The sequence below is a fragment of the Myotis brandtii genome, unplaced genomic scaffold (genome assembly GCF_000412655.1).
Source record: "Myotis brandtii unplaced genomic scaffold, ASM41265v1 scaffold1282, whole genome shotgun sequence".
NCBI classification, from domain to species: Eukaryota; Metazoa; Chordata; class Mammalia; order Chiroptera; family Vespertilionidae; genus Myotis; species Myotis brandtii.
Genome location: NW_005354519.1, coordinates 1,821 through 23,564, shown reverse-complemented (window position 1 = coordinate 23,564; position 21,744 = coordinate 1,821). Strand labels below are relative to the sequence as shown.

The following is a 21,744-nucleotide window of genomic DNA, read 5'->3' as shown; positions in this document are numbered from 1 at the left end:
CCGAGCCAAACTGGCTTCGGCTTTGGTCCAGACTGTTTTTTTCACCTATTGCGTTTGAAATGTCCTACTATCACCTTCAGCTATCAATCATTTCCCAGCAGTTAAATATTATGGGCAAATCTAAGTTTGAAGTATACAGATTGAAAGAATTCATATTGTTAAAATGTCCATTCTACCCAAAGTGGTCTATACATTCAGTGCAATCTCTATCAAAATTCCAAAGACATTTTCACAGAAGTAGGAAAAACTGGAGCAGAGAGACAGAAAGAGAGAGAGAGAGAGAGAGAGAGAGAGAGAGAGAGATCAATTGGTTGTCTCCCATATGTGCCCCAACTAGGGATCGAATCCCCAACCTTTTGGTGTATTGGACGATGCTCCAACCAACTTAGCAACCTAGCCACCAGCCAGGGCAACTAAAACAATCTTGAACAAGAAGAAAGCTAAAGGCACCACAATTCCTGATTTCAATCTGTATTACAAAGCTACAGTAATTGAAACAGTATGGTATTGGCATAAAAACAGACACAGGGACCAATGGAACAGTATAGAGAGTTCTGAAATATACCCACATAGCTGGTCAACTAATTTTTGACAAAATTGCCAAAAATATACAATGGAGAAAGTTTAGTCTCTTTAATGAGTGGTGTTAGGAACACTGGGTATCCATATGCAAAACAGTGAAATTGGACCCTTGTCTTACAACATACACAAAAATCAACTCAAAATGGATTAAAGACTTAAACATTAGATCTGATCATGTAAAGTCCTAGAAGAACACATGGGGAAAAGGAAAAATAAACAAGTGAAACTACATCAAACTAAAGGCTCTCCACAGCAAAAGAAACAACAAAATGAAAAGGCAACACACAAAATATGAGAAAATATTTGCAAATTATATATCTGATAAGGGGTTAACATGCAAAATATATAAAGGACACATAGAACTCAACAGCAAAAAAACTAAATAACCAAATTTAAAAATGGGCAAAGGAACTGAATAGACATTTTTCTAAAAAAGACATACAAGTGGCCAACAGGTACATGAAAAGATGTTTAATTAATCATCTAATCATCAGGGAAATGCAAATCGAAACCACAATGAGATATGGCCTCACACCTATTAGGATGGCTATTATCAGAAAGTCAAAAGACAGCAACTGTTGGTAAGAATGTGGAGAAGAGGGAACCCTTGTCCATTGTTGGTGGGGAAGTAAATTAGTGCAGCCATTATGGAAAATTGTGTGAGGGTTCCTTAAAAAATCCAGCAATCTGCTTCTGAGTACATATATCTCCAAAAGAAATAAAATCACTATCCCAAAGAGATATCTGCATTCCATGCTTATTGCAGTATTATTCACAAAAGCCAAGATATGAAAATCAGCCTAAGTATCTATGGACAGATAAATGAAAAAAGAAATGTGGTACATATACACAATGGAATATTATTCAGCCTTTAAAAAGAAGAAAATCTTGCCATTTGCAATAACATGGATGGACCTAGAGGATTTACACTAAGTAAAATAAGCCAGACACAGATAAATATCACATGATCTCACATATATGTGAAATCTAAAAAAATAAAGTCAAACTCATAGCAGTAGGGAGTAGAATGGTAGTTACCAGAGTCTGGGAAGTAGGGGAAAGAGAGAGATATTGATCAAAGGGTACACACTTTCAGTTATGAGATAAGTTCTGGAGACCTAATATACAGCATCATGACTATATTGCAAACTCAAAATTTGCTCAGAGAGTAGAGACCTCAAGTGTTCTCACCATACACGCACTAGGTAACTAGGGGAGGTGGCAGATATGTTCATTAGATTAATTTTGGTACTCATTTTACAATGTGCACATATATCACAATATCATATTGTACACCTTAAACAAATACAAATTTTACTCGTCAAAAATAAAACATTTTAAAAAGTGTGCAGGAATGAGGCTGGTCCCCTTTTATCAGTCAGAACTCTTTCAGTTGTAAGACACAAACACAAAACTTTAACAAAAGAAATTTCATTGGTTCATAATTAAATGTCTGTGCTTCTTTGTAGCATTTTGCAGTGCCATAAAGTAAGGGTTTCACACACACACACACACACACACACACACACACACACACACACACACACTGAGGGGGTATGTTAGAGGGGCAAAGGAGCCAACACAGAGCTCCCAATGACTAAAGCTGGAAAATTTCAACAATATAATTAAAAAATAGTTTTGGATTATAACCCCAAAAATATTACTATACAAAAGTCTATATTGCTATATGTAAATGGTTGAATCTATATATATAAAACCCTAATATGCAAATAGACTGAACGGCGGAACAACCGAACAACCAAACAACCAGTTGCTATGACGTGCGCTGACCACCAGGGGGTGTGCGCGGAACATGGTGGGCATCAGCAGCATGTGAAAGAGCATGGAACATGGCGGGCATTGGCCATGGCGGGATGGTGGAACAGGTGAGCATGGGCACCACCCAAGGAGGGACACCAGTTGCCATCATCGGTGTGAGCCTCTGGTGGTTACTGGAAATTCTTTGCTCCTGTGTACCATGGTCTTGCCTGGCACTTGCACCTGCTGCCAGTGCCAGCCACACTCGCACCCGCTGCCAATGCTGGAGCCGCCACTTGTACCCTGATCGCTTGGCACCATCAGCAGGTGCAACTGGCGACTGCCGGCCCTGATTGCTCCTCAGGGCTTCTCCATCTCCCTCTGTTCCTGAAGGGTGTTCAGGGCTGGCAGCCACCTCTTGCACCCGCTGCTGGCACTGGAACCACCGCTCACACCCGCTGCTGGTGCCCAGCGCTGGTCCTGATTGCTCGGTGCCATCAGCAGGTGCGAGTGGCAGCTGCTGGCCCCAATCGCTCCTGAGGGCTTCTCCACCTCCCCCTACTCCTGAGGGGCAATCGGGGCAGCAGCTGCCACTCGCATCCACTGATGGCACCGGCCCCACTCGCACCCACTGCTGGCACCAGCCCAAATCGATCTGCGCTGTCAGTGGATGCGAGCGGGGCTGGCACTGTCAGTATATGGGAGCAGCAATGGTGGGAGCAGGGCTGCCGGCAGACGAGACCAGGGTCCACGGCGGGAGGGGCCGGGCAGGGGCTCAGAGGATGGGCTGAGACCCGCCCCTGTGCCCACCACAGCTTTGCGGCCCATAGTTTCTTCCAAGGTGCACAAATTCGTGCACTGGGCCCCTAGTAAAGTAATAAATGGGAGAAAGAGATGAATATCTCATGAATAAGAGTTCTAAGTAAATATACTCTTCCCTAAAGGAGGTGGAGCATAACTCACCACACCTTAAGGTGGGCCTGACACTGTGACTTCCTTCCAAAGAGTACAGTGTGGAAAGGAGGTACAAAAGTAACTTTAGAGTGGAGAAATCCAACTAACGCTGCCTCAGCCAGGTGATCAAGGTGAACATCAACAGTTATAAATCACGTGGATGACACATACTCTTAATAAAATGTGATCAAAATGGCACTTAACCTTCCTTCCCCAACCTATAGCTCCAGTCTAGCCATGGGAAAAGATCAAATTCCAATAGAGTGGCATCAACAGTAGACTTGACTAGCACTTCTGAGAATGGTCAAGTTCATGACACACAAGGAAAATCTGAGAACCTTGTCACAGCCAAGATGCACAAAATTTCTATTACAGCTCATGCTTTATTCTGAAATACAAAGTATTAACATCAGCAGTTATCCACTAGGTCAGAGGTTCCCGGAGTTTCTCAGTTCATGGGCCATTAGCGTCCTAGTAAATTTTTTTACACTCTTAGGCCAAAATAAATGCTTAGAGACTGCATTTATTAAGTGGTTAAGTCCAAATGACTTAATAGTAGCTCTCTGCTCAGTGCCTGGCCGATGATGCCATTTCCCTCCATGTCCAACAGATGTCTCTGTGCTTCCATCGTGTCCCGGTGAGTTTGTAGTAGTGCCCAGGGCACCTCAGTGCACAGTTTAGGAACTGCAGCTCTAGGTATTAAACTCTGATGGGCCATACATGATAATCATCTGGCATGATCAATCATAGGTGAACTGACTGGATAGTGTTCAAACTCACTGTTTCCATATCATGATAAAGCGTTGCATGCAGTGCTCAGCTCAATGTTAAATGGCAACATCGCTTCCAGCTCTTTATCATAGCGGCGCTTTTCACTCACTGTACTGAAGATATTCCTTTCTGTATCAGTCAGAGACAGAACCAATAGAAGGTATGTGTATATACATATAGAGATTCATTGTAAGGAATTGGCTCATGTGATTGTGGAGACTGACAAGTCCAAATCTGCAGTGTGGGCTGTGGTGTCAAAACCCAGGAGAACTGATGGTGCAGATGAGTCCAAAGGCAGTTTGCTGGAGAACTTCTCATTCAGGGAGGCCAGTCTTTTTGTCTATTCAGCACTTCAGCTGATTGGGTGAGACACACCCACATTATGGAAGAATATCTGCTTACTCAAAGTTTCACAATTTAAATTTTTAAAAATATATTTTTATTGATTTCAGAAAGGAAGGGAGAGGGATAGAGATAAAAACATCAATGATGAGAGAGGATCATGGATCAGCTGCCTCCCACACGTCCCCTACTGGGGATCAAGCCCACAACCCAGGCATGTGTCCAGACCGGGAGTTGAACTATGACTTCCTGGTTCATAGGTTGATGCTCAGTCACTGAAAATGCACTAATCATTCCTCCAGAAGAGGAGGCAGTCCTCAACAGATGTTTAGTCTTCTAGATATCCTGTAACCTAAGTACTATTCCATATTAAGTCCAATAAACTATGACATAGCCCTAGCCGATTTGGCTCAGTAGACAGAGCATCGGCCCTCAGACTGAAGGGTCCCAGGTTCTCTTTCAGTCAAGGACATGTACCTCGGTTGCAGGCTCAATGCCCAGCCCTAATTGGAGCTCATGTGGGAGGCAACTAATCAATGTGTGTCTCTCACATTGATGTTTCTCTCTCTGTCTCTCCCCCTTCCTTCCACTCTCTCTAAAAGTCAATGGAAAAATATTCTTAGGTGAGGATTAACACACAAACACACACTCACACACACACAAAACTATGACATAAAGTCAACATACCTTATGTTACATGATAAGAAGAAAAAGATATTTGCTTAATATATATATACATACACAAACATGCATAACAAAAATAAGAGAAAAATTCTCGTGACAATTATAGTCCCTGTTTCTGTAACTGGTCACATGGTTATAGCTGGTATTTATAACTACCTTTTCCAATACCTATTCTGCATTTTCTTTGCCCTCAACAAGCACCTCAGCTGGTCATGGTCCCTTATCTGGTAGGGTGATCTAGAAATTTCACCAATGGTAGAAGGACCCTGAAATTTTTCATATTTGTTTCCCATCCTCTGGCATGTAAATGTCTTACCAAATAAGTCTAGAGTAGTTGCTTACTTGGTCCAGTCAGCACAGTGTCATCAATGCAATGGACCAGTGTGATATCTTGTGAAGGGAAGCGGGACTTGTGATCAAGAGCCCTGACACCTAAATTCTGACGCAGGTCTGAAGGGTTGATATGGCCATGAGGTAGAACACTGAAGGTGTGATGCTGGTCTTGCCGGCTGAAAGATGACTGTTTCTGGTGAATCTTATGCACAGGAATGGAGAACAAGGCACTTTCCAGATCAATAGCTACACAGCAAATACTAGGAGGTGTGTTGATTTCTCAAGCAATGAAGCCACGTGTGGAACAGCAGCAGCAATGGGAGTCGCCGCCTGGTCAAGTTTACAAGAATCCTCTGTCTTCTCAGAGACCTAGCACTCTCTGCCCAGGCCAGACAGGAAGGATGGATGGGGGTGTGGGGGCATCACTACCCCTGCGTCCCGTAGGCCCTGATGGCGGCACTCATCTCTGCAATCCTTCCAGGAGCGTGGTGTTACTTTGGTTCACTATTTTCCAGGTAGGGGCAGTTCTGGTGGCTTCCACTTGGCCTTTCCCACATAATATCCCTCACTCCCAGGCCAGGGACCAGTGTGGGGATGCTGCCAGCTGCTCAGTGCGTCTAGCATAATTACACATCCCAGAACTGGGGAGTAACCACGGGATGGATCTGGGGACTCCTTGGGCCCATGGTGAGATGGACTTGCTCACCTGACCTCCACAAGCCCCTTCTCTGACTGGTGGGCCACAGGGACCCTGGGTCCCCTGGAATCTGTCAGGTCAGAGCCAGCGGGCAGTGGCCCCCCAAAGGCCTGATTATCTCCTTTTCCCCAGTGCAGTTACCCTGGTGAAAGGCTGTGGTCCCTTGGGGAAGGCTGGGAGAAAGATTAGCATATAAACATTTGGTAGTGCACGGGAGGCCCTCATTGGGGGACCCAGCCTCCCCTTCATTCAAGGGGCACTGGGCTGTAAACTGGCTCAAGTCTGAGAACTGATTGAGGGGTCATGACTCTCTGTTTTTATGATTCAGATTAGACTTTATTTATTTGACCTAGAATTTTTCTGCTTACACAGAACACCATGATCAGTGAGCTAACATCACGGCTCTGTGCATATAGGACTATTCTAATTGCTGCTTTGACTCTCTTTTCAGTCAGTAACCACAAACACCTAGCCTTTGTCGATTGAGTGCCCCCATTATCTCCTGCCATTTGAGGATCCAGTTACCCCCATTGCATTCAGGTTTCCCAATTCAGTGGCTGCAGGTACCCCGGTGAGGTCTGGCCTGCAGGGAAGAGCGACCATAGAGCTCTCCTAGGATGCTGGGCTCACTCGCAAAATTATGTCTTTTCCCAGGGTGGGCAACTAGGTCTCAAATGACAAATCCACGCCAACATTCCAATCCCCCTCTGCACCAAGGCAGGCCCAGCCTTTCTAACTCACTCTCAGTGGGTCTCCTTTTAGTGCATGCTTCAGCCACACAGACTGGTAGAGCCCTTCCTGACTCTGGGAACAGTGGATGCAAATGTAACATTAGATGCAGAATCCCTGCTTCGTGAGCCCATCTCAATCAATTTACCTGATGCAAATGTATGTTCCTCCCACCATCACCCCACCCTCAATATCCATTCCCACACATTGCCCAGATTTCTATCGGTACAAATTAGAAAACTCAAGAGGTTCTTTTGGGGTGTGTGTCCCTCCTCATGGATCACGCTTTATACTTCACCTGTAGGGGTTTGCCGGGACTTGAGTCTAGTTATAGAAGCAGGGAGGGCGGTGGAGTGGGGTCCCCAGGAGAATCAGCATTGTCTTGCTTGACAGCTGCCTCAGGGAAGGCCATGGCCCTTTCCTCAGCAATGCAGGGTTAACACCCTGGGGTGGGCAAAGAGGTCCCTCTTACTGAGCGGGGAGAGACTGTGGCCACTGGCAAAGAAAACTCATCAGAACTCAGGGGCCCAGTGTCCCAGTTCCATTAGGGTCTTCTCACACATCCCCATTCAAATGTTCAGGATCACATTCTTTCTCCACCAATGCCTTTAATAGTAGATAGACACCCTGCAAGGCTGGGGGTATAGCTCACCCTGTAATTCAGCCAGTTGAAGGATGAGGTTGTGAGTTTGATTTTTAGCCATCTCAGCCCTGTGGCTAACAAGAGATAGGAGTCTGCTTCCAGGCAGATGTAGAAGCTTTCGGGTCATTTGTGGGGCTTCTGAGTCACAAGAATTAGACCACAGACTTACTGGAATTGTCGGGAACAAGGTGCTGTTTCCACTGAGGCTGCTTAGCTGGTAGGATGCAAACTGGAGGGACTGGGGTCATTGTGGCCTCCACTTGGAAGCCCTTTTGAGAAACAGTCCCTGTCAACATCTGTTCTCTCCACCTCACTACTCGCTTCTCCCCAATGTAGCCACATGGCTACAATCATTCAAACACATTCTCACACACCCTCCTTGGTTACGGAATAGCACTTGTTTTATCACCAGTAGAAAATGGCTTAGAACAGCATGTAGGACAGAAGGCAGAGCAGGAGCCAGAGTCTGGGGCCACCTGGCTCTGGGAATTCGGAGGCCTTGGATCTCATCAGTATCTCTGGGGAAGGAGCGCTCACCTCCTCAGTTCTCATTTTCTCAGAGTCATAGGGCCTTCCCTCCACCTCCGTCACCTTCTTGATCCAGGGGCTATAATTATCTAACAAGGTGTAAATTCCTGGAATGTTCTTCCGTCCACAGCTCCTTCCCCAGCTGATGATGCCCACCTGGTACCACTTCCTGTCCGATTCTGTGGTGCAGACCAGAGGCCCTCCACTGTCACCCTGTGGGCAGAGAACACAGTTCAGTAGCAAGTCTCATTCTAAACTGCCCATTTGTGTAGTAACTTTCATGGATGGAAGAGGACCCATTGACCTCCCCTCCTCCAGGCTGCCAAAGGAAATCTGTCATTGCTGTCCACGGCCCACCTCAATCCCAGGCCCCCAGGGGATTGTGTTGCTGTCAGGTTGGCTCTGGGAACTGTGGGTTGTAGAGTGTGGGCAGTGGATAGGGTAGGACTAAAGATTGAGGAGGAGGAGGAGGAGGAGGAAGAGGAAGAGGAAGAGGAAGAAGGCCCTGGTGAAAAAGAACTCCATCTGCAGATGGGAGCTAGAAGTCGGAGTAAATATTCACAGGCCAAAAGAAGCGGAGAGATGGCCTCTTCCATGATCATAAACAGGTGACTAGAATGATTAGACTCTGGCAGGGGGAGGAGGAGGAGGACTAACATTTCCTGGACATGTGCAGAGCATTGTGTTAGCCCTTAACTTTCTTTTTTCTCATCAACCCCACCACCTCATATCTCTGTGAGGTAGGTGTTTTGATTCTTATTTTCTAATAAGAAAATTGAATGTCAAAAGAGGTTTGATCACTCCCATTTCACAAATTTTCATTGAGGAAAAACTAATTGTTAGGCAATTGGCATACAAGACCTTATGCTCTAGTGGGGGAGATAATATAAACTGTGTTTGATGGGCAGGAGAAGTATGAACAAATCTAGAAGCAGTGCAGAGGGCGAGGAACTGATTCTGTTGAGGGAGAGTTCTGTCAGAAGAGACTTCAAGGCACTTTGTTTGAAGGAATTTGACAGAACGAGTGTGTGGGACCGTGCAGAGAGGAGCCAGACAGAAGGTAGAGGGACTGGATAAGACGAAGTGAAATGGTGAGGATCTGAAAGTCAGGATGGGGAGGAATGAATTAAAATCCACATGATCTGATGACTGGTGACATTGGACATAGATGGTGGTGACTAGTTCCCAGGTCATGGAGTGTGCTTAGAGAGATAAAGTGCAGGAGAAGATAATTAATAAAGTGTTTGCAAGTGGAGTTTGGGTTGGCTGTGGAATGCATCACCAAATAGAGGGTTAAATAGAGCAGAATTACAGAGAGGTTGGGGTTCAAGGACACACAGTAAGCATTGGCCAAAACCAAAATTCCCCCTTTCCTACAAAGCGTTTGCTCTACTACTTGTCTGTTTTTTGTGGGTGTGCGCTTTTTTGGTGCTAGTTCTGTTTCAAAGTCATGGGGCAAGAACCAAATCAACAGGATCTCTACACAAATAGCTCCTCCCATGAATGATGTTTTATGAAGGCATGCATGTTATACAATTTTTATCAATATGTTGCCTTGATTATTTATTTTCTTACATAACAAGGAGAGAATGGTCCTTGGGCAAGTAACTTTTTAAAGCCTCAGTTTCCGTGTCATTAAAATAGAGATAATACCAACTCCTTCCCGAGATTGTCAGCAGATGAAATTTTTTAAACTCTGTAAATCACTCACAAAGTATTGTTACTAGCCAGCATATGTGCGATGTTATATTTTGCTTGACTATGCCACTTAAAAATGGTTTTTTAATTGAACTTTTTTTTTCACACTATAACCTTAACCAGGAGATCACAAAGAAGAAAAGTTCTGGGAAAAGTAAACCCAAAAAACTAACTGTTTTTAATTTTAGCATTTACTGCTAATTTGTATTTTAAGCATAGCATAATTTTACTGCCATTATTTTGAACATATTTAAATGCTATCATCCTAAAATGATCATTTCCCTTAATATGTGATTACATGCTTTTTTAAAGTTGGCTAAATTTAAAAGTGTGATTTTATTTTTAAGGGCAATTATTTTTAAATGGTTTCTTTGTTTTAAAGTGATGATAATGTTGTATAATTTCAGGAAAATTTCCTTGACTGGATCACTGTCAGCTTATCTTGGACAATAGAAAGCTTTCTAAACAGAGGGCAAAGCTTTTCATTTCACAACTTAAAAAAAAAGGCTTAAAACAATAACAGCACATTTATTTACAGAACTCTTAACTAATAGAGAATTTTCGAAGCTCTCATTAAGGTGCACTTTTTGTTGCAAGAGATAGCAACAAAAAGCCTAGACTCGGATGGACATCCAACTACTGCAGCAGAGGGAGCAGAGGGTGCAGAAAACGTCGCCGGAGATGGCACTTGATGATTTCAGGTGTGGCCACAGTTGGTTTGGCCATTGGAATATGGGACGGGGTTGAATCAAAGAGATTGGAAGGAGAGTGGGTGTATGGGTGGGGCCTGCTTCTTATATTCTTGCGTGAGCATAGTAGCGACAGCCTGGCATAACAGTAGTCTCCCACACATGGCACGACCTCCCTTACCGCACTGCTCATCTGCCCACACTCAGCTTCTGTCACCTCTGGCTTCTGAAACCCTGGAACTTCCCTGAACACGTGATGCCATTTCAAGCCTCTGATTTCCCCGAAGTTCTCTCTGGGACACTCTCTTTCTATTCACATTGTCTGCTGAATGCTGTCCCCCCACCCGCCCCTCCCCCCCATTGCTATTTGGAGCTCTTTGTCTCCGGCTCTAGCTTGAACTGGTTGCTCCTTTAGGTCTATGGCATGGCTGTGATCCCAGATCTTCCTTTAACCACTGTGTCTAGGAAGCTTTGTCTTCTCTTTGTTTTTATTTATTTTTTTGTTAATTCTCACTGGATGATATTTTTCCCATTAATTTTTACAGAGAGTGAAAGGGAGGGAGGGAGGGAGGAGAGAGAGAGAGAGAGAGAGAGACATCGATGTGAGAGAGACATATTGATTGGTCGCTTCCTGCATGTGCTTGACCAGAGCTGGGGATCTAACCTGCAAGCCAGGTACAAGCCCTGACCGGGAATCAAATCCTCAACCCTTCAGTGCAATGGCTGATGCTCTAACCACCGAGATGCTGGCGAGGGCTGTTTTTTAAATTTTTGATACAATTATAGATTCATATGCACTTGTAAGAAATCATACAGAGAGATTCCATGTACCTTTTTCATGTTTCCCCCAAGAACAACATCTTGCAAAACTACAGTATAATAGTCACAAGCAGGATACTGACACTGATATAGTCAAACTGAGAACACTTCCATTGCCAAAGGGCTCCCTCGTGGTGCCCATTAGGCTATATCCACCTCCCTCCCACCTCCAGCCTCTCCTTAGACCTCTGCTGCAACCAACAATCTGTCTCCAATTCTACGATTTTGTCATTTCAAGAATGTTATGTAGCTGGCATCATGCAGTGCGGGACCTTTGGGGGCTGGCTGATTTCACACCACATAAGCCTCTGGAGACCCCGCCATGTTGTTGCACGTATCAATAGTTGTTTCTATCATAGCTGAGTGGAATTGCGTGGTATAGATGTACCACAGTTTATTTAACCATCCACGTCTCGAAAGACGTTGTTTCCCATGCTTGGCTATTATGAATACAGCTGCTATAGAGCCTCCTGTACAGGTTTCGGTGTGAACACAAGCCTTCATTTATCTGAAATGAATGCCTGAGAGTAGCATTTGCTAGATTATGTGGCCTGAGCATGTTCCACTTTTTAAGAAACTGGCAAACTGTTTTCCAGAGTGGTTGGGCTATTTTCAAGTCCCACCAGCAATGTGTCCAGTTTCTCAGCATTCTTGTCAGCATTTGGCGTTGTCACTATTATTTTTTTTTTTTAATTTTATCCACTCTGAGAGGTGTGTAGTGATGTCTCATTGTGGTTTGAATTTGCATTGGCTTAATGGCCAATGACACTGAACATCTTTTCATGTTCTTATTTACCATCCGGTTATCCTCCTCAGTGCAATGTCTGTTCATGTCTTTGGCCCATTTTCTAATTGCAGGGTTTGTTTTTCTACTGTCGAGTTTGAAAGTTCATTATCTATTCTAAGTATAATACCTTTGTGGGATATTATCTCCCAATCTGTAGCTTGTCTTTTCATCCTCTTAATAGGGTCTTTCACAGAGAAAAAAAATCTTTGATTTTGATGAGGTCCAATTTATCAATTTTCCCTCTTTCGAGCTGCGTTTTTGGTATCACTCTAAGAACCTCATAATGAGTATTTCCCAATCCATGTCCCCATTCCCAGGGCCACGCCCTGATTCCCACACATTTCCCAGACTCACTGTTTATTCCCAGTGGAGAGAGGACACCCTTGCCTTGGCAGCCCTGAGGGGATGAGGGCCTGGAGAGAGAGGGAGGGGACACCCCTAGTTACCTGGCAGGAATCGTAGCTCTTATTCTCATACCCAGCGCACAGCATGTTTTTGGTAAGCTTTGGAAACACCTTTCTACATTCCCTCCGATCCATGATGACCATTGGCACTTTCATCAGGTCAGTGGTCTCAGAGTGTTTGTCACCTGGCCCACAGAGAAAGCATATCAGGAAAGTCACTGGACAGCAGTCTGTGTGTGTCAGCAATGCAAGTGACCTGCCCTAGACCACCCTGCGCATCCCCGCAGCCCACCAGCCGCCCTCCACCTTCTTCCACATCCTCACTACTTCCCCCCGTCGCTACTTCCTTCCTTCAATCCCATGCAGCTCACTCACTCCACCACCCCAGGTTTCCCACAATTCCCCACCTACTCGAATTATTGCTCTCATTCAAAATCAGACCCCTGCTTCCAAGAAGACTTCCAGCTTGACTCCAACCAGCCCTACAGACTTGACCTCTTGGAAGTGGCTATTGGTCATTTCTCAGCACAGTCCTGCCTCCTCTTCCTGCCTGTCGATGGCCACTTTTCAGTATGAGAGGATGGCCCTCCCCTGACACAGGGCTGCTGAGCGTGGACCTGCACTCCCAGTGGGAAGTTTTCCGGTCCCCTGGGCAGGGGAGGTTGGCTGCAGGTCTTCACAGGGGACTGGCCAGGGCCCTTTCCAGCCGGCTTCTTTCTAGCTCACCAACTCTGACCACATAGACCTTTCAAAATTCTTCTGCTTATTGACTCTTTTTAATCTGGAGGCCTCCTCCTCCTTCACTTCTAACTTTCGAGGGGTGCCTGGAGCGCAGAAGCAATCACATGCCAGTGGCTCTCTAGCTACTGAACTCCTGCAATCCCTCCCTTTTTCCAGACCTCAGCTCGGTGCAAGGCGTCCCTGTGGACCCAGAGTCTCCCTCAGGCCTGAGACAGTGCTGTGTTGTTCCCATCCCCTACCTATTGGCTCTTGGTTTTGAGTTTTCTTTGGGGACAGTCCAGCAAGGCTTTCGTAATCCCTCTCTGCCCTGGTACAAGTTCCTCCTGTTTTGGCCAAGCCACAGTGCAACAACAGGGAACAAGTAACAGCAGATTCTCAGACTGGCTGGGCAACACTCCAGGGCCATCAAAGGTCTGAGCCCGGACAGGCATCTTGAATGCCTGTACAAAACAGGTGGGAGACATCGATGTGTGAATCAAGGGAGATGTGAAAGAGAAAAGAGGAGAGTGGCCCCTGGCAAACTGGAGAGTTTAAATTCAGTTACACAAACAAACAAGACTGCTCTGTGCTGGCTGAACACGCCCACACCCGGGGCAGTCTCAGACCTGGCATCTCAGCCTGGGCCTTGGGGTGATGCTTCCTTGGCCCTCAGAGGCTGAAATGGGGCCTCTGGGAGCCTCTGCTGGGCAGGAATTTGCTCTAATGCAAGTTCTTTTCTCGCCCCTGCCCCTCAGCCCTCTCTCCTTTCACCCTCCTCCTGCCTCCTTTGGATTGAGTGGCCCATCTCCAGATGCCCGTGATTGGCTCCTCCCCCAGCGGCTCTCAGAAGCTACTGTGCAGTCACGTACCAGGTTTGGTCTGCCCCCATCCTGCCACCCAGCATTTGCTCCACTTGGTGGGGCCGGGCTGCCTGGGCATGCAGATGGGCTCCTTCAGGCCGCTGAACCTGATGTCTGTGTTCAACAGCAGCAAGGCGATGTCGTTGTCCATGGTGAACCTTTCGAAGTCCTTGTGAATCACTATGCTGGTGACCCCCTTCACTTCCAGGGAGGGGCTCCGCAAGTCGTTGGTTCCCAGCACAACGCTCAGGTCTATGGGACTGGGTGGCACAGAACCGGAGAGGGCAGGTGGAGGGGAAGGAAAGTCACCAAGCACCCAGAATTTTCTGTGCCCCCAAAACCTACCTCCCATATATTTCTAGGGGCCTTTACAACTTGTTCTACCGGGGCTGTTGCTAAAAAGATATACTTTTAAAAAGGTAACAAAGGAGGGCAAAGCAGTCTTTGTGGCAGACCACAGCGACACGGTACCCAGCACAGTCCCAGAGGTGTGGAGGGGACACCCCTCCTAATGGGGCCAGGGCAGAGCTTAGCTTTGGCTGCTCCAAAGAACCCACCACCTGGCACAAATCAAACCAGCCCACAGAGAGGTAAGGTAGGATTACATCGATTCGCCTGCCAGCAACTTAGAGACCCCAGACTGGAGTTTAATCCAGACATGCCACTGATTAAACAGAAAGAGTCTTCAGTCATAATTCAGGAATTCCCTCCAGGCAGAATGGCTAGGAACTTTCCAATAGCCTGTCTTTAAGTATCCCATGTGGGCAGATGCAACAAGCTACATGGTCATGCCACGGCAAAACTTTCCCAGATGCCCCATTTACCCTTTAAAGCAGTGGTTCTCAACCCTCTGGCCCTTTAAATACAGTTCCTTGTGTTGTGACCCAACCATAAAATTATTTTCATTGCTACTTCATAACTGTAATGTTGCTACTGTTATGAATCATAATGTAAATATCTGATATGCAGGATGGTCTTAGGCGACCCCTGTGAAAGGGTCGTTCGACCGCCAAAGGAGTCTCGACCCACAGGTTGAGAACCGCTGCTTTAAAGTCAGTTGGATCTCAGTTTCCTTCTCTATAAAACATGGTTGTTCATTCTATCTGCCTCAGAGGGTTTTTGTACGATGAAATAATATAGGTAGTTACTTACATGGTCACTGGGCCATGATTAGTAATCAGTAAATGCTGGGTTTGCCACCCATCTCCTGGAGCTTAAAGAAAACTCTACAGGGAGCAGGAAAGTGGGGGTGTCCAAAGGCCTGGAAACCCAGGCTTTCAGAAATAGGAAAATTTCTTCCTGGAAGGATTTGTCTGTCCTAGGAGAGGTAAACGGACCAAGCCCTTTAACTCTGCCAGGCCAGATGCTCCTGGAGTGTGTGATCGCAGGGAAGCCCTAGTTACTGGCCCTGGGTGACCTCGAGGTGGGCACAGCAGGGGTTCACCGCCTCCTCAGCCCCAGGGCCATCGTGTCTGACTCAGGACTGACAGGCCCTGGGACTCCCCTTAGCAATCAGGTCTGCCTGAATGTGGGGACACTCCGGGGGTGGACAGTGTCAGAAGCAACAGGGATGGGCTCTTGATACTTACTCTACTTCCTCATTTGATAAGCAGTGAGCCGCAGTGACAATCCACCAATTGTTGATGATCGTGCCGCCACAGAAATGTTGATTTGCTGTCTGAATACTCACCATCCACGGGAACTCGCCCTCCTCAGCCTCCATCCCCTCTATGATTCTGGAATACTGAGATCCTCCCTCAAAAATGGGTCTTTCGCCGCATGCTGGTGGCATGGAAGAGGAGGGAAGGGAAAAGACGAAACCACTCAATCAATATCTATAGGAGGTCTCTAGGTAGCTACCATTATGCTCATTCTATATATGAGGCATCTAAGGCTGGCTCAGGGAAGCACCCAGATACACGAGTAAGCCAGCCGATGCTTTATGTTCATAGCACAGCGCCTGGGACACGGGTCAGAAGTGTTGGCTCTGCCCCCTCCAGCATTGTGATCTCAGGAGGGTCTCTTCACTGAGCTTGTCTCTGCTCTCACCCAAGAGAAATCAGAGGAAAAGATTTGTCCAACACCAACTATGGAGTGGTAGGCAGAATAACACCCTCCTCCCCCCAAAGATGTCCATGTCCTAAAGCACTGGTGGATAGTGCTTTATAAGGCAAAAGGGATTTTGGAGATGGAATTAAAGTTGCTAATCAGCTGATTTAAAAATGGGGAGATTGGCCCGGCCAGTGTGGCTCAGTGGTTGAGCATCGACCTATGAACCAGGAGGTCACAGTTCAATTCTCTATCAGGACACACACCCAGGTGGCAGGTTTGATCCCCAGTAGGGGGCATGCAGGAGGCAGTTGATCAATGATTCTCTTTCATCATTGATGTTTCTCTCTCTCTTTCCCTTACTCTCTGAAATCAATAAAAATATATTTAAAATAAAAATAAACTGGGGAGATTGTCCTGGATAATCTGAGTGGGCACAATGAATCCCAAGGGTACTTAATGGTAGTGGACCAGGCAGAAGAAGAAGAAAGATGTGACTAGGGAAGAAAGGCAGAGAACTGCCTTGGAAGATGGAAGAAGGGGCCCCAAGCTGAGGAATGGGATGACCTTCAGAAGCTAGAAAGGGCAAAGGTTCTCCCCAGAGGCTCTGAAGGGAATGCAGTCCTGCTGACACCTCGATCTTACCCAGGGAGACCCGTGTCTGATTTGCATTCAACAGAACTAACTGTAAGATAAGAAATGTGTGTTGTTGAAGTCACTAAGTTTGTGGTGGTTGGTTCCAGCAGCCCTAGGAAGCTAATTCATGTGAGAAATCAGAACGGTCCCAGAAAGGGCCTGAACCTTCCAGAAGCCTTGAACTGTTCTAGAACATTCTGTTTCCTGGGAGGCTGAGAGCACAGGCTGCAGCTGCCTGTGCAGAGAGAAGAAATCTATCTCTGGAGAGAGTCCTGGCCCAGCTCCCAAGAGAGGAGCCACTCCATTAGTGTTTGTTGTAGTCAAGTAATTAATCAATGAGCTTGCTAACCAACTCCCTCCACTGCCCCTAATGCTCACCACTGACTGGGAGAAAGGGACCTGAGCAGGGCCACTATCAAGCCCTTCCCCACCCCGCCCCACCTAGGAGAGCTGCTCTGGCCATGGGGGGATGGGGAGGGGAGGAGAGGGAGGTGGGGTCGGGGAGGAGTCAACATACCAAGAAGTGTGCTCCTGACTTGGGACATGAGCAGCAAAACTGATAACAGGAACATGACCCTTGGCTTTGCTGCTGGCCCAGGAGGTGGCAGAGGCCAGGGCTGAGGGGAAAGACACTGCCATGGCCTCTTCTCTCCCAGCCGGCCCAGCTGGCGATGTCACAATGGGCTGGGTGGTTGAGAACTCGGGTCCTGCAGGCTTCTCTTCTTGCCATTTGTTCCTAACGTGGCTGCACAGAGGGCCCTCATCCTTGAAATCGTCTTGTCTGAGATCCTCTTCCCGATGACCTGGGCACGCCCACCCTTCACCAAGTCCTTGGTGGGCACCTTGCTTGTGGTTCCTGCCCTAAGTAACCCATTTTAAGGCTCAAATGCCTCCTCTCTCACAGAGCCTGTCACGTCAGAGGTCCCTGTGAATGTGCGCCTGAGGCCTGAGTGAGGGACTGCCAGGCTGGACCTCGAGGATGGGGAGGAGCTCAGGAGTCCCAGGGGGCCTCCCCCAGCACTAACCCGGGGTGGGGGTGGCGGGGGTGAGGGGGTGGCAGTCGCCTCTGACCTGGGGCTGCCAACATGGACCTGGCCTTCCTTCATGCCCAGCCTAGCAGGTGACAATCCTGCTCTCACCACTTTCTAGGTTTATTCCACATGATGTCCCAACCCCCAGGTAAGCCCCTGACCACATCTAAAGATGAAAGGATCAGACTCACAGATGTAAATGCCTGGCCCATGGCTTCCCCTCACATCTGCAGGTTTGATCCTGGGTCATGGATTTGGATCTTCCTGTTGACCTCACACTTACCATGCACTGACTCGGGTGCATTGGACACAGGCACCCTCAGGACAGCCTCGCTGGCAACTTGCTCATCTGCAGAAAAGGGATAACAATGCTCACAAGTAAAGTTGTGAAGCTCAAAACAAGATTATGTGACCCAGGTATGGCCTTGTTTTACTACATCTCCAGCTACTCTCCCCTCCCCATGGCCCCTCACTGCAGTTGCTCCTCAGTGCCCAGGTGTCCACTATCAGGGTTGGGCCAGCCTGTTGTGTGGCCATGGATGGTGCTGTCCTCACCTGTCCTGAATAACACCTCATCTGCGTCCTCAACAGAACATCCTGGCCCTGACAAAAGGCTAAGCCTTTTTTAAAGGGCATATGGGCAAAGGTCCCAAAGATTTCAGGCCACCTGGCCTGGCCTGCCACCGGGAAGCTCTGGGCTTTCCCTTTGTGCTTCCTTTGAATTTGGCTCCCTCCCTCCCCTGGCCCTGCCACCACCCCTGGCCAAATGCCTGCAGCTTCTCCTTTGCTCACCTACTGTTGGTCTGGGGGTGAGGAGAGGAGGAGAAACCTGGGCAGGGTCTGACTGGGAGGATGACAGCTGATCCCACCAGTGGGGATGCAGGGATGACAGGCACATCCACTCACAACTGCTGCTCACTTTCTAGAAAAGTATCCGGACAAATCACAGCTCACCTCTAAGAAGACCCATTTTCCGCTGGGGCTATATCTCTCCTATTAACATGGGCCCTATTGCTTGTGACATATTCATTCACTGTGCGGCATTTCTTTGCCAAGCTTCTTCACAGTAACAGTGGGCTGCACCATGCCTGGGTGGGATGCCTGGGTGAGACAAAACTGCCATGCCTAGCCACAACACCAGAGGGCACCAATCCTATAGATCACAATGGGAATGACTCCCCACCGGAACTGGGTGAACATGGGGGCCCAGGTGTGGAGAGAAGCTCTATAAGGAATCTATAGAAATTCGAAGAGTAAAGGAGGCACATGATGACATAGGCTGCCTAGGACTGGTGCCTGGCCGAGGTTCCAGAGGTCCCTAGGGCAGCCCTATTGTAGTGACTTTGTTTACCACCATCCTGGCCAGCAGTTCTAGAACTGGACTAGGGAACACACTCAGTGCAGGTTAAGGCTGCCAGATTGAGCAAATAAGTATACAGGATGCCCAGTGACATTTGAATTTCAGATCAAGAACAAATGTTTTTCAGTCTATGCACCACCCCCCATGCAATGTCTGAGTATGCAGTGTATCTGCCCACTCATCCTGTAGAGCTCGTCAATCACAATACTTCCACTCTCAACCTCTTTTGTATCTCAATTACATCTGTTTCAGAGGTTGAAGTCCAAACCCCCAGCACCTTAGAATGTGACCCTGCGTGGAGACAGGGTTTTTAAAGAGGTAATCAGGGTAAAATGAGACCCTCAGGGCAGGACCCTAATTCACTAGGACTTGTGTCCTTGTAAGCAGAGGAAGAGACCCAGGAGTGTCCATGTCCAGAGAGATGACGGTGTGAAGAGGCAGCAGGAAGGTAGCCATCTGCATGCCAAAGGGAGAGGCCTGGGCAGGTGCTTCCATTGTAGCTCTCAGAAGGAACCCAGACCCATCAGCACCTTGCTCTTGGACTTCCCAGCCTCCAGAACCAGGTTGTCTAAGCCACCCTGTCTGTGGCATTCTGTTATGGCAGCTTTGGCAAACGACAACACGCACCCCCTTTCCTCCTTTAGGCTACCTCATCTCTCATCAGTATAACTGGAGCCACTTCCTCTCTGATAGTCTCTTTCCTAGTCATCCTCTCTCAAATAATCTCCATGTTACACCCAGAATAACCTTGTAATGCACGTGGGATTACATGACCTGCTTTAATTCCACCACTCTCCCCATCAACCTCACAATAAAATCCAAATCTCCTAACATGTTGTAGAGGTTTTGAGATCTGGTTCCAGAGACCATGAAAATGTGCCCAAAGACCCAAAGCTCATTAATGCAGAAGCAGATGATAGAATACAGGACTCCTCAGGAGGCTCAGAGTCAAGGGTGAAAGGGGAGTGTACAGACAAAAGTTTGCCTGCAATGGAGTCCACCTAGTCTCCCCTGCAGACTCAGCCAGTCTACCTTGCTCCCCTACTTCCTCTCTAACCCCCAGCTTACTGTGATGTCACGCAGGACCATGTATTTGTGATGGTCACAACCTAAGCAGTTGCAGCTGGCATTTTATCACCTTGGGCTGGAGGCACAGGTTGGGCAATTCTGGAAAAGAATGAAAAGAAGATGCTCCAGTTTCTCATTCCACTGATGCTGGAGTTCACTGAATACCCCCATAAAATTCCAGGTCTGTGCCAGGAAAACCTAGTGCAGAGGATGGGGAGAGGCCTGCAACCTCTTACCTGGCTCCTGCAGAGCTGAGCGAGAGGCCCACGGGGGTGCTGAGTGAGAGCAGATGGCTTTGGAAGTGAGGATATTACAATCAAAGTAAATGCATTAGGCTCAGTGAATAGTCATTTAAGATGATCCTCTAGGGCAGTGGTCGGCAAACTCATTAGTCAACAGAGCCAAATAGCAACAGTACAACGATTGAAATTTCTTTTGAGAACCAAATTTTTAAACTTAAAATTTGCTTGTTTGCTTTGTGAACTATCACGCCAGCTTCCAGGCTCAGCACCCTCCGTTCTCTTTGCTGCTGTAGGAATAGCATTGTCACTGCTAAGATGGAATTTACCTCGAGAGACTTCGCTGGAGCCCCTCTCAGATGTTGCTCTAAGGCAGTGGTTCTCAACCTTGGCTGCACATTAGAATCACCTGGGAATCTTTTTAAAATCCTGATTTCTGGGCCTCATCCTCTGGAAATTCTGTTTCTTTGTTAGGGGGTGGGGCCACAACATTAGTAACAAAGAAACAGAATTTCCGGAGGATGAGGCCCAGAAATCAGGATTTTAAAAAGATTCCCAGGTGATTCTAACATGCAGCCAAGGTTGAGAACCACTGCCTTAGGGTCTGGACCCAAAGTTCTGGAAGTACGAGGGACTTGGAGCAACAATTCAGCAACTGCCTTTGCTTCTCCAATCCCCTCTTTGTAAAGACATTAAAGATCCAGTTCTGGGCCCAACACCCTGGGAGAAGCAGTGGAGCTGTGGTGGCAGAGGGACTTATTTAACTTAGGCCACCGGTGTCACATTATGTCCTCTCGTTCAGTGGGAAAAGTTATAGGGCTGCTGCAGGAGCAAATGAGTTAATGCAGCATTTCCCCAGGTATGTTCCTTAGAGCTTCTCTCCCACTGGAAGCTGTGCAGAGAGGAGCTCTATGGTCATCTTTTCTGTAAAGTCACAGTGGAGATCCACATATTAAGGGTTCTGAGAAATCTCACCGTAAGGAGAATGGTTTAATTTTATTTAATCCACTATTTCTGAAATGTTTCTGTGCACAAGACCACCCTTTACCCCCACTCCCAGCCATATTTGTAACATTTTCTACTTGCTCTGTTGAAAATTACCTGTCCCTATAGTTTTCCCATTTTTTCTATTTGAGTGGGTTTTGCAACTATATTTGCAGAATCTTAAAAAAAAAATTTAATGCCATTAGCCCTCTTTTTCTAATATGTGCTGCAAAATCTTTTCTCCAACTCTATTTTGGACATACAGAAATTTAAAATTTATGTACAATCCAGCAATATTTTTACTTCTGGTTCTTGGCTTTTATTTGATGAATTAGAAAGGCCTTTTTATCCCAATATTATAAACACAATCATACCTGTA

At 46.9% G+C, this 21,744-nt stretch overlaps 1 protein-coding gene across 1 annotated transcript; it reads right to left on the bottom strand.

The window, feature by feature from the left end:
- Positions 1 to 7,136: 7,136 nt before the first annotated feature.
- Positions 7,137 to 14,836, bottom strand: PRSS55 (protease, serine, 55). Its single transcript, XM_014534306.1, has 3 exons — positions 14,008 to 14,836; positions 12,461 to 12,603; positions 7,137 to 8,234 (listed from the first exon to the last, which is right to left on the bottom strand). Exons 1-3 carry the CDS (start codon positions 14,348 to 14,350, stop codon positions 7,917 to 7,919), a joined length of 804 nt encoding a protein of 267 aa, XP_014389792.1. The 5' UTR covers positions 14,351 to 14,836; the 3' UTR covers positions 7,137 to 7,916.
- Between the last annotated feature and the right edge of the window lie 6,908 nt (positions 14,837 to 21,744).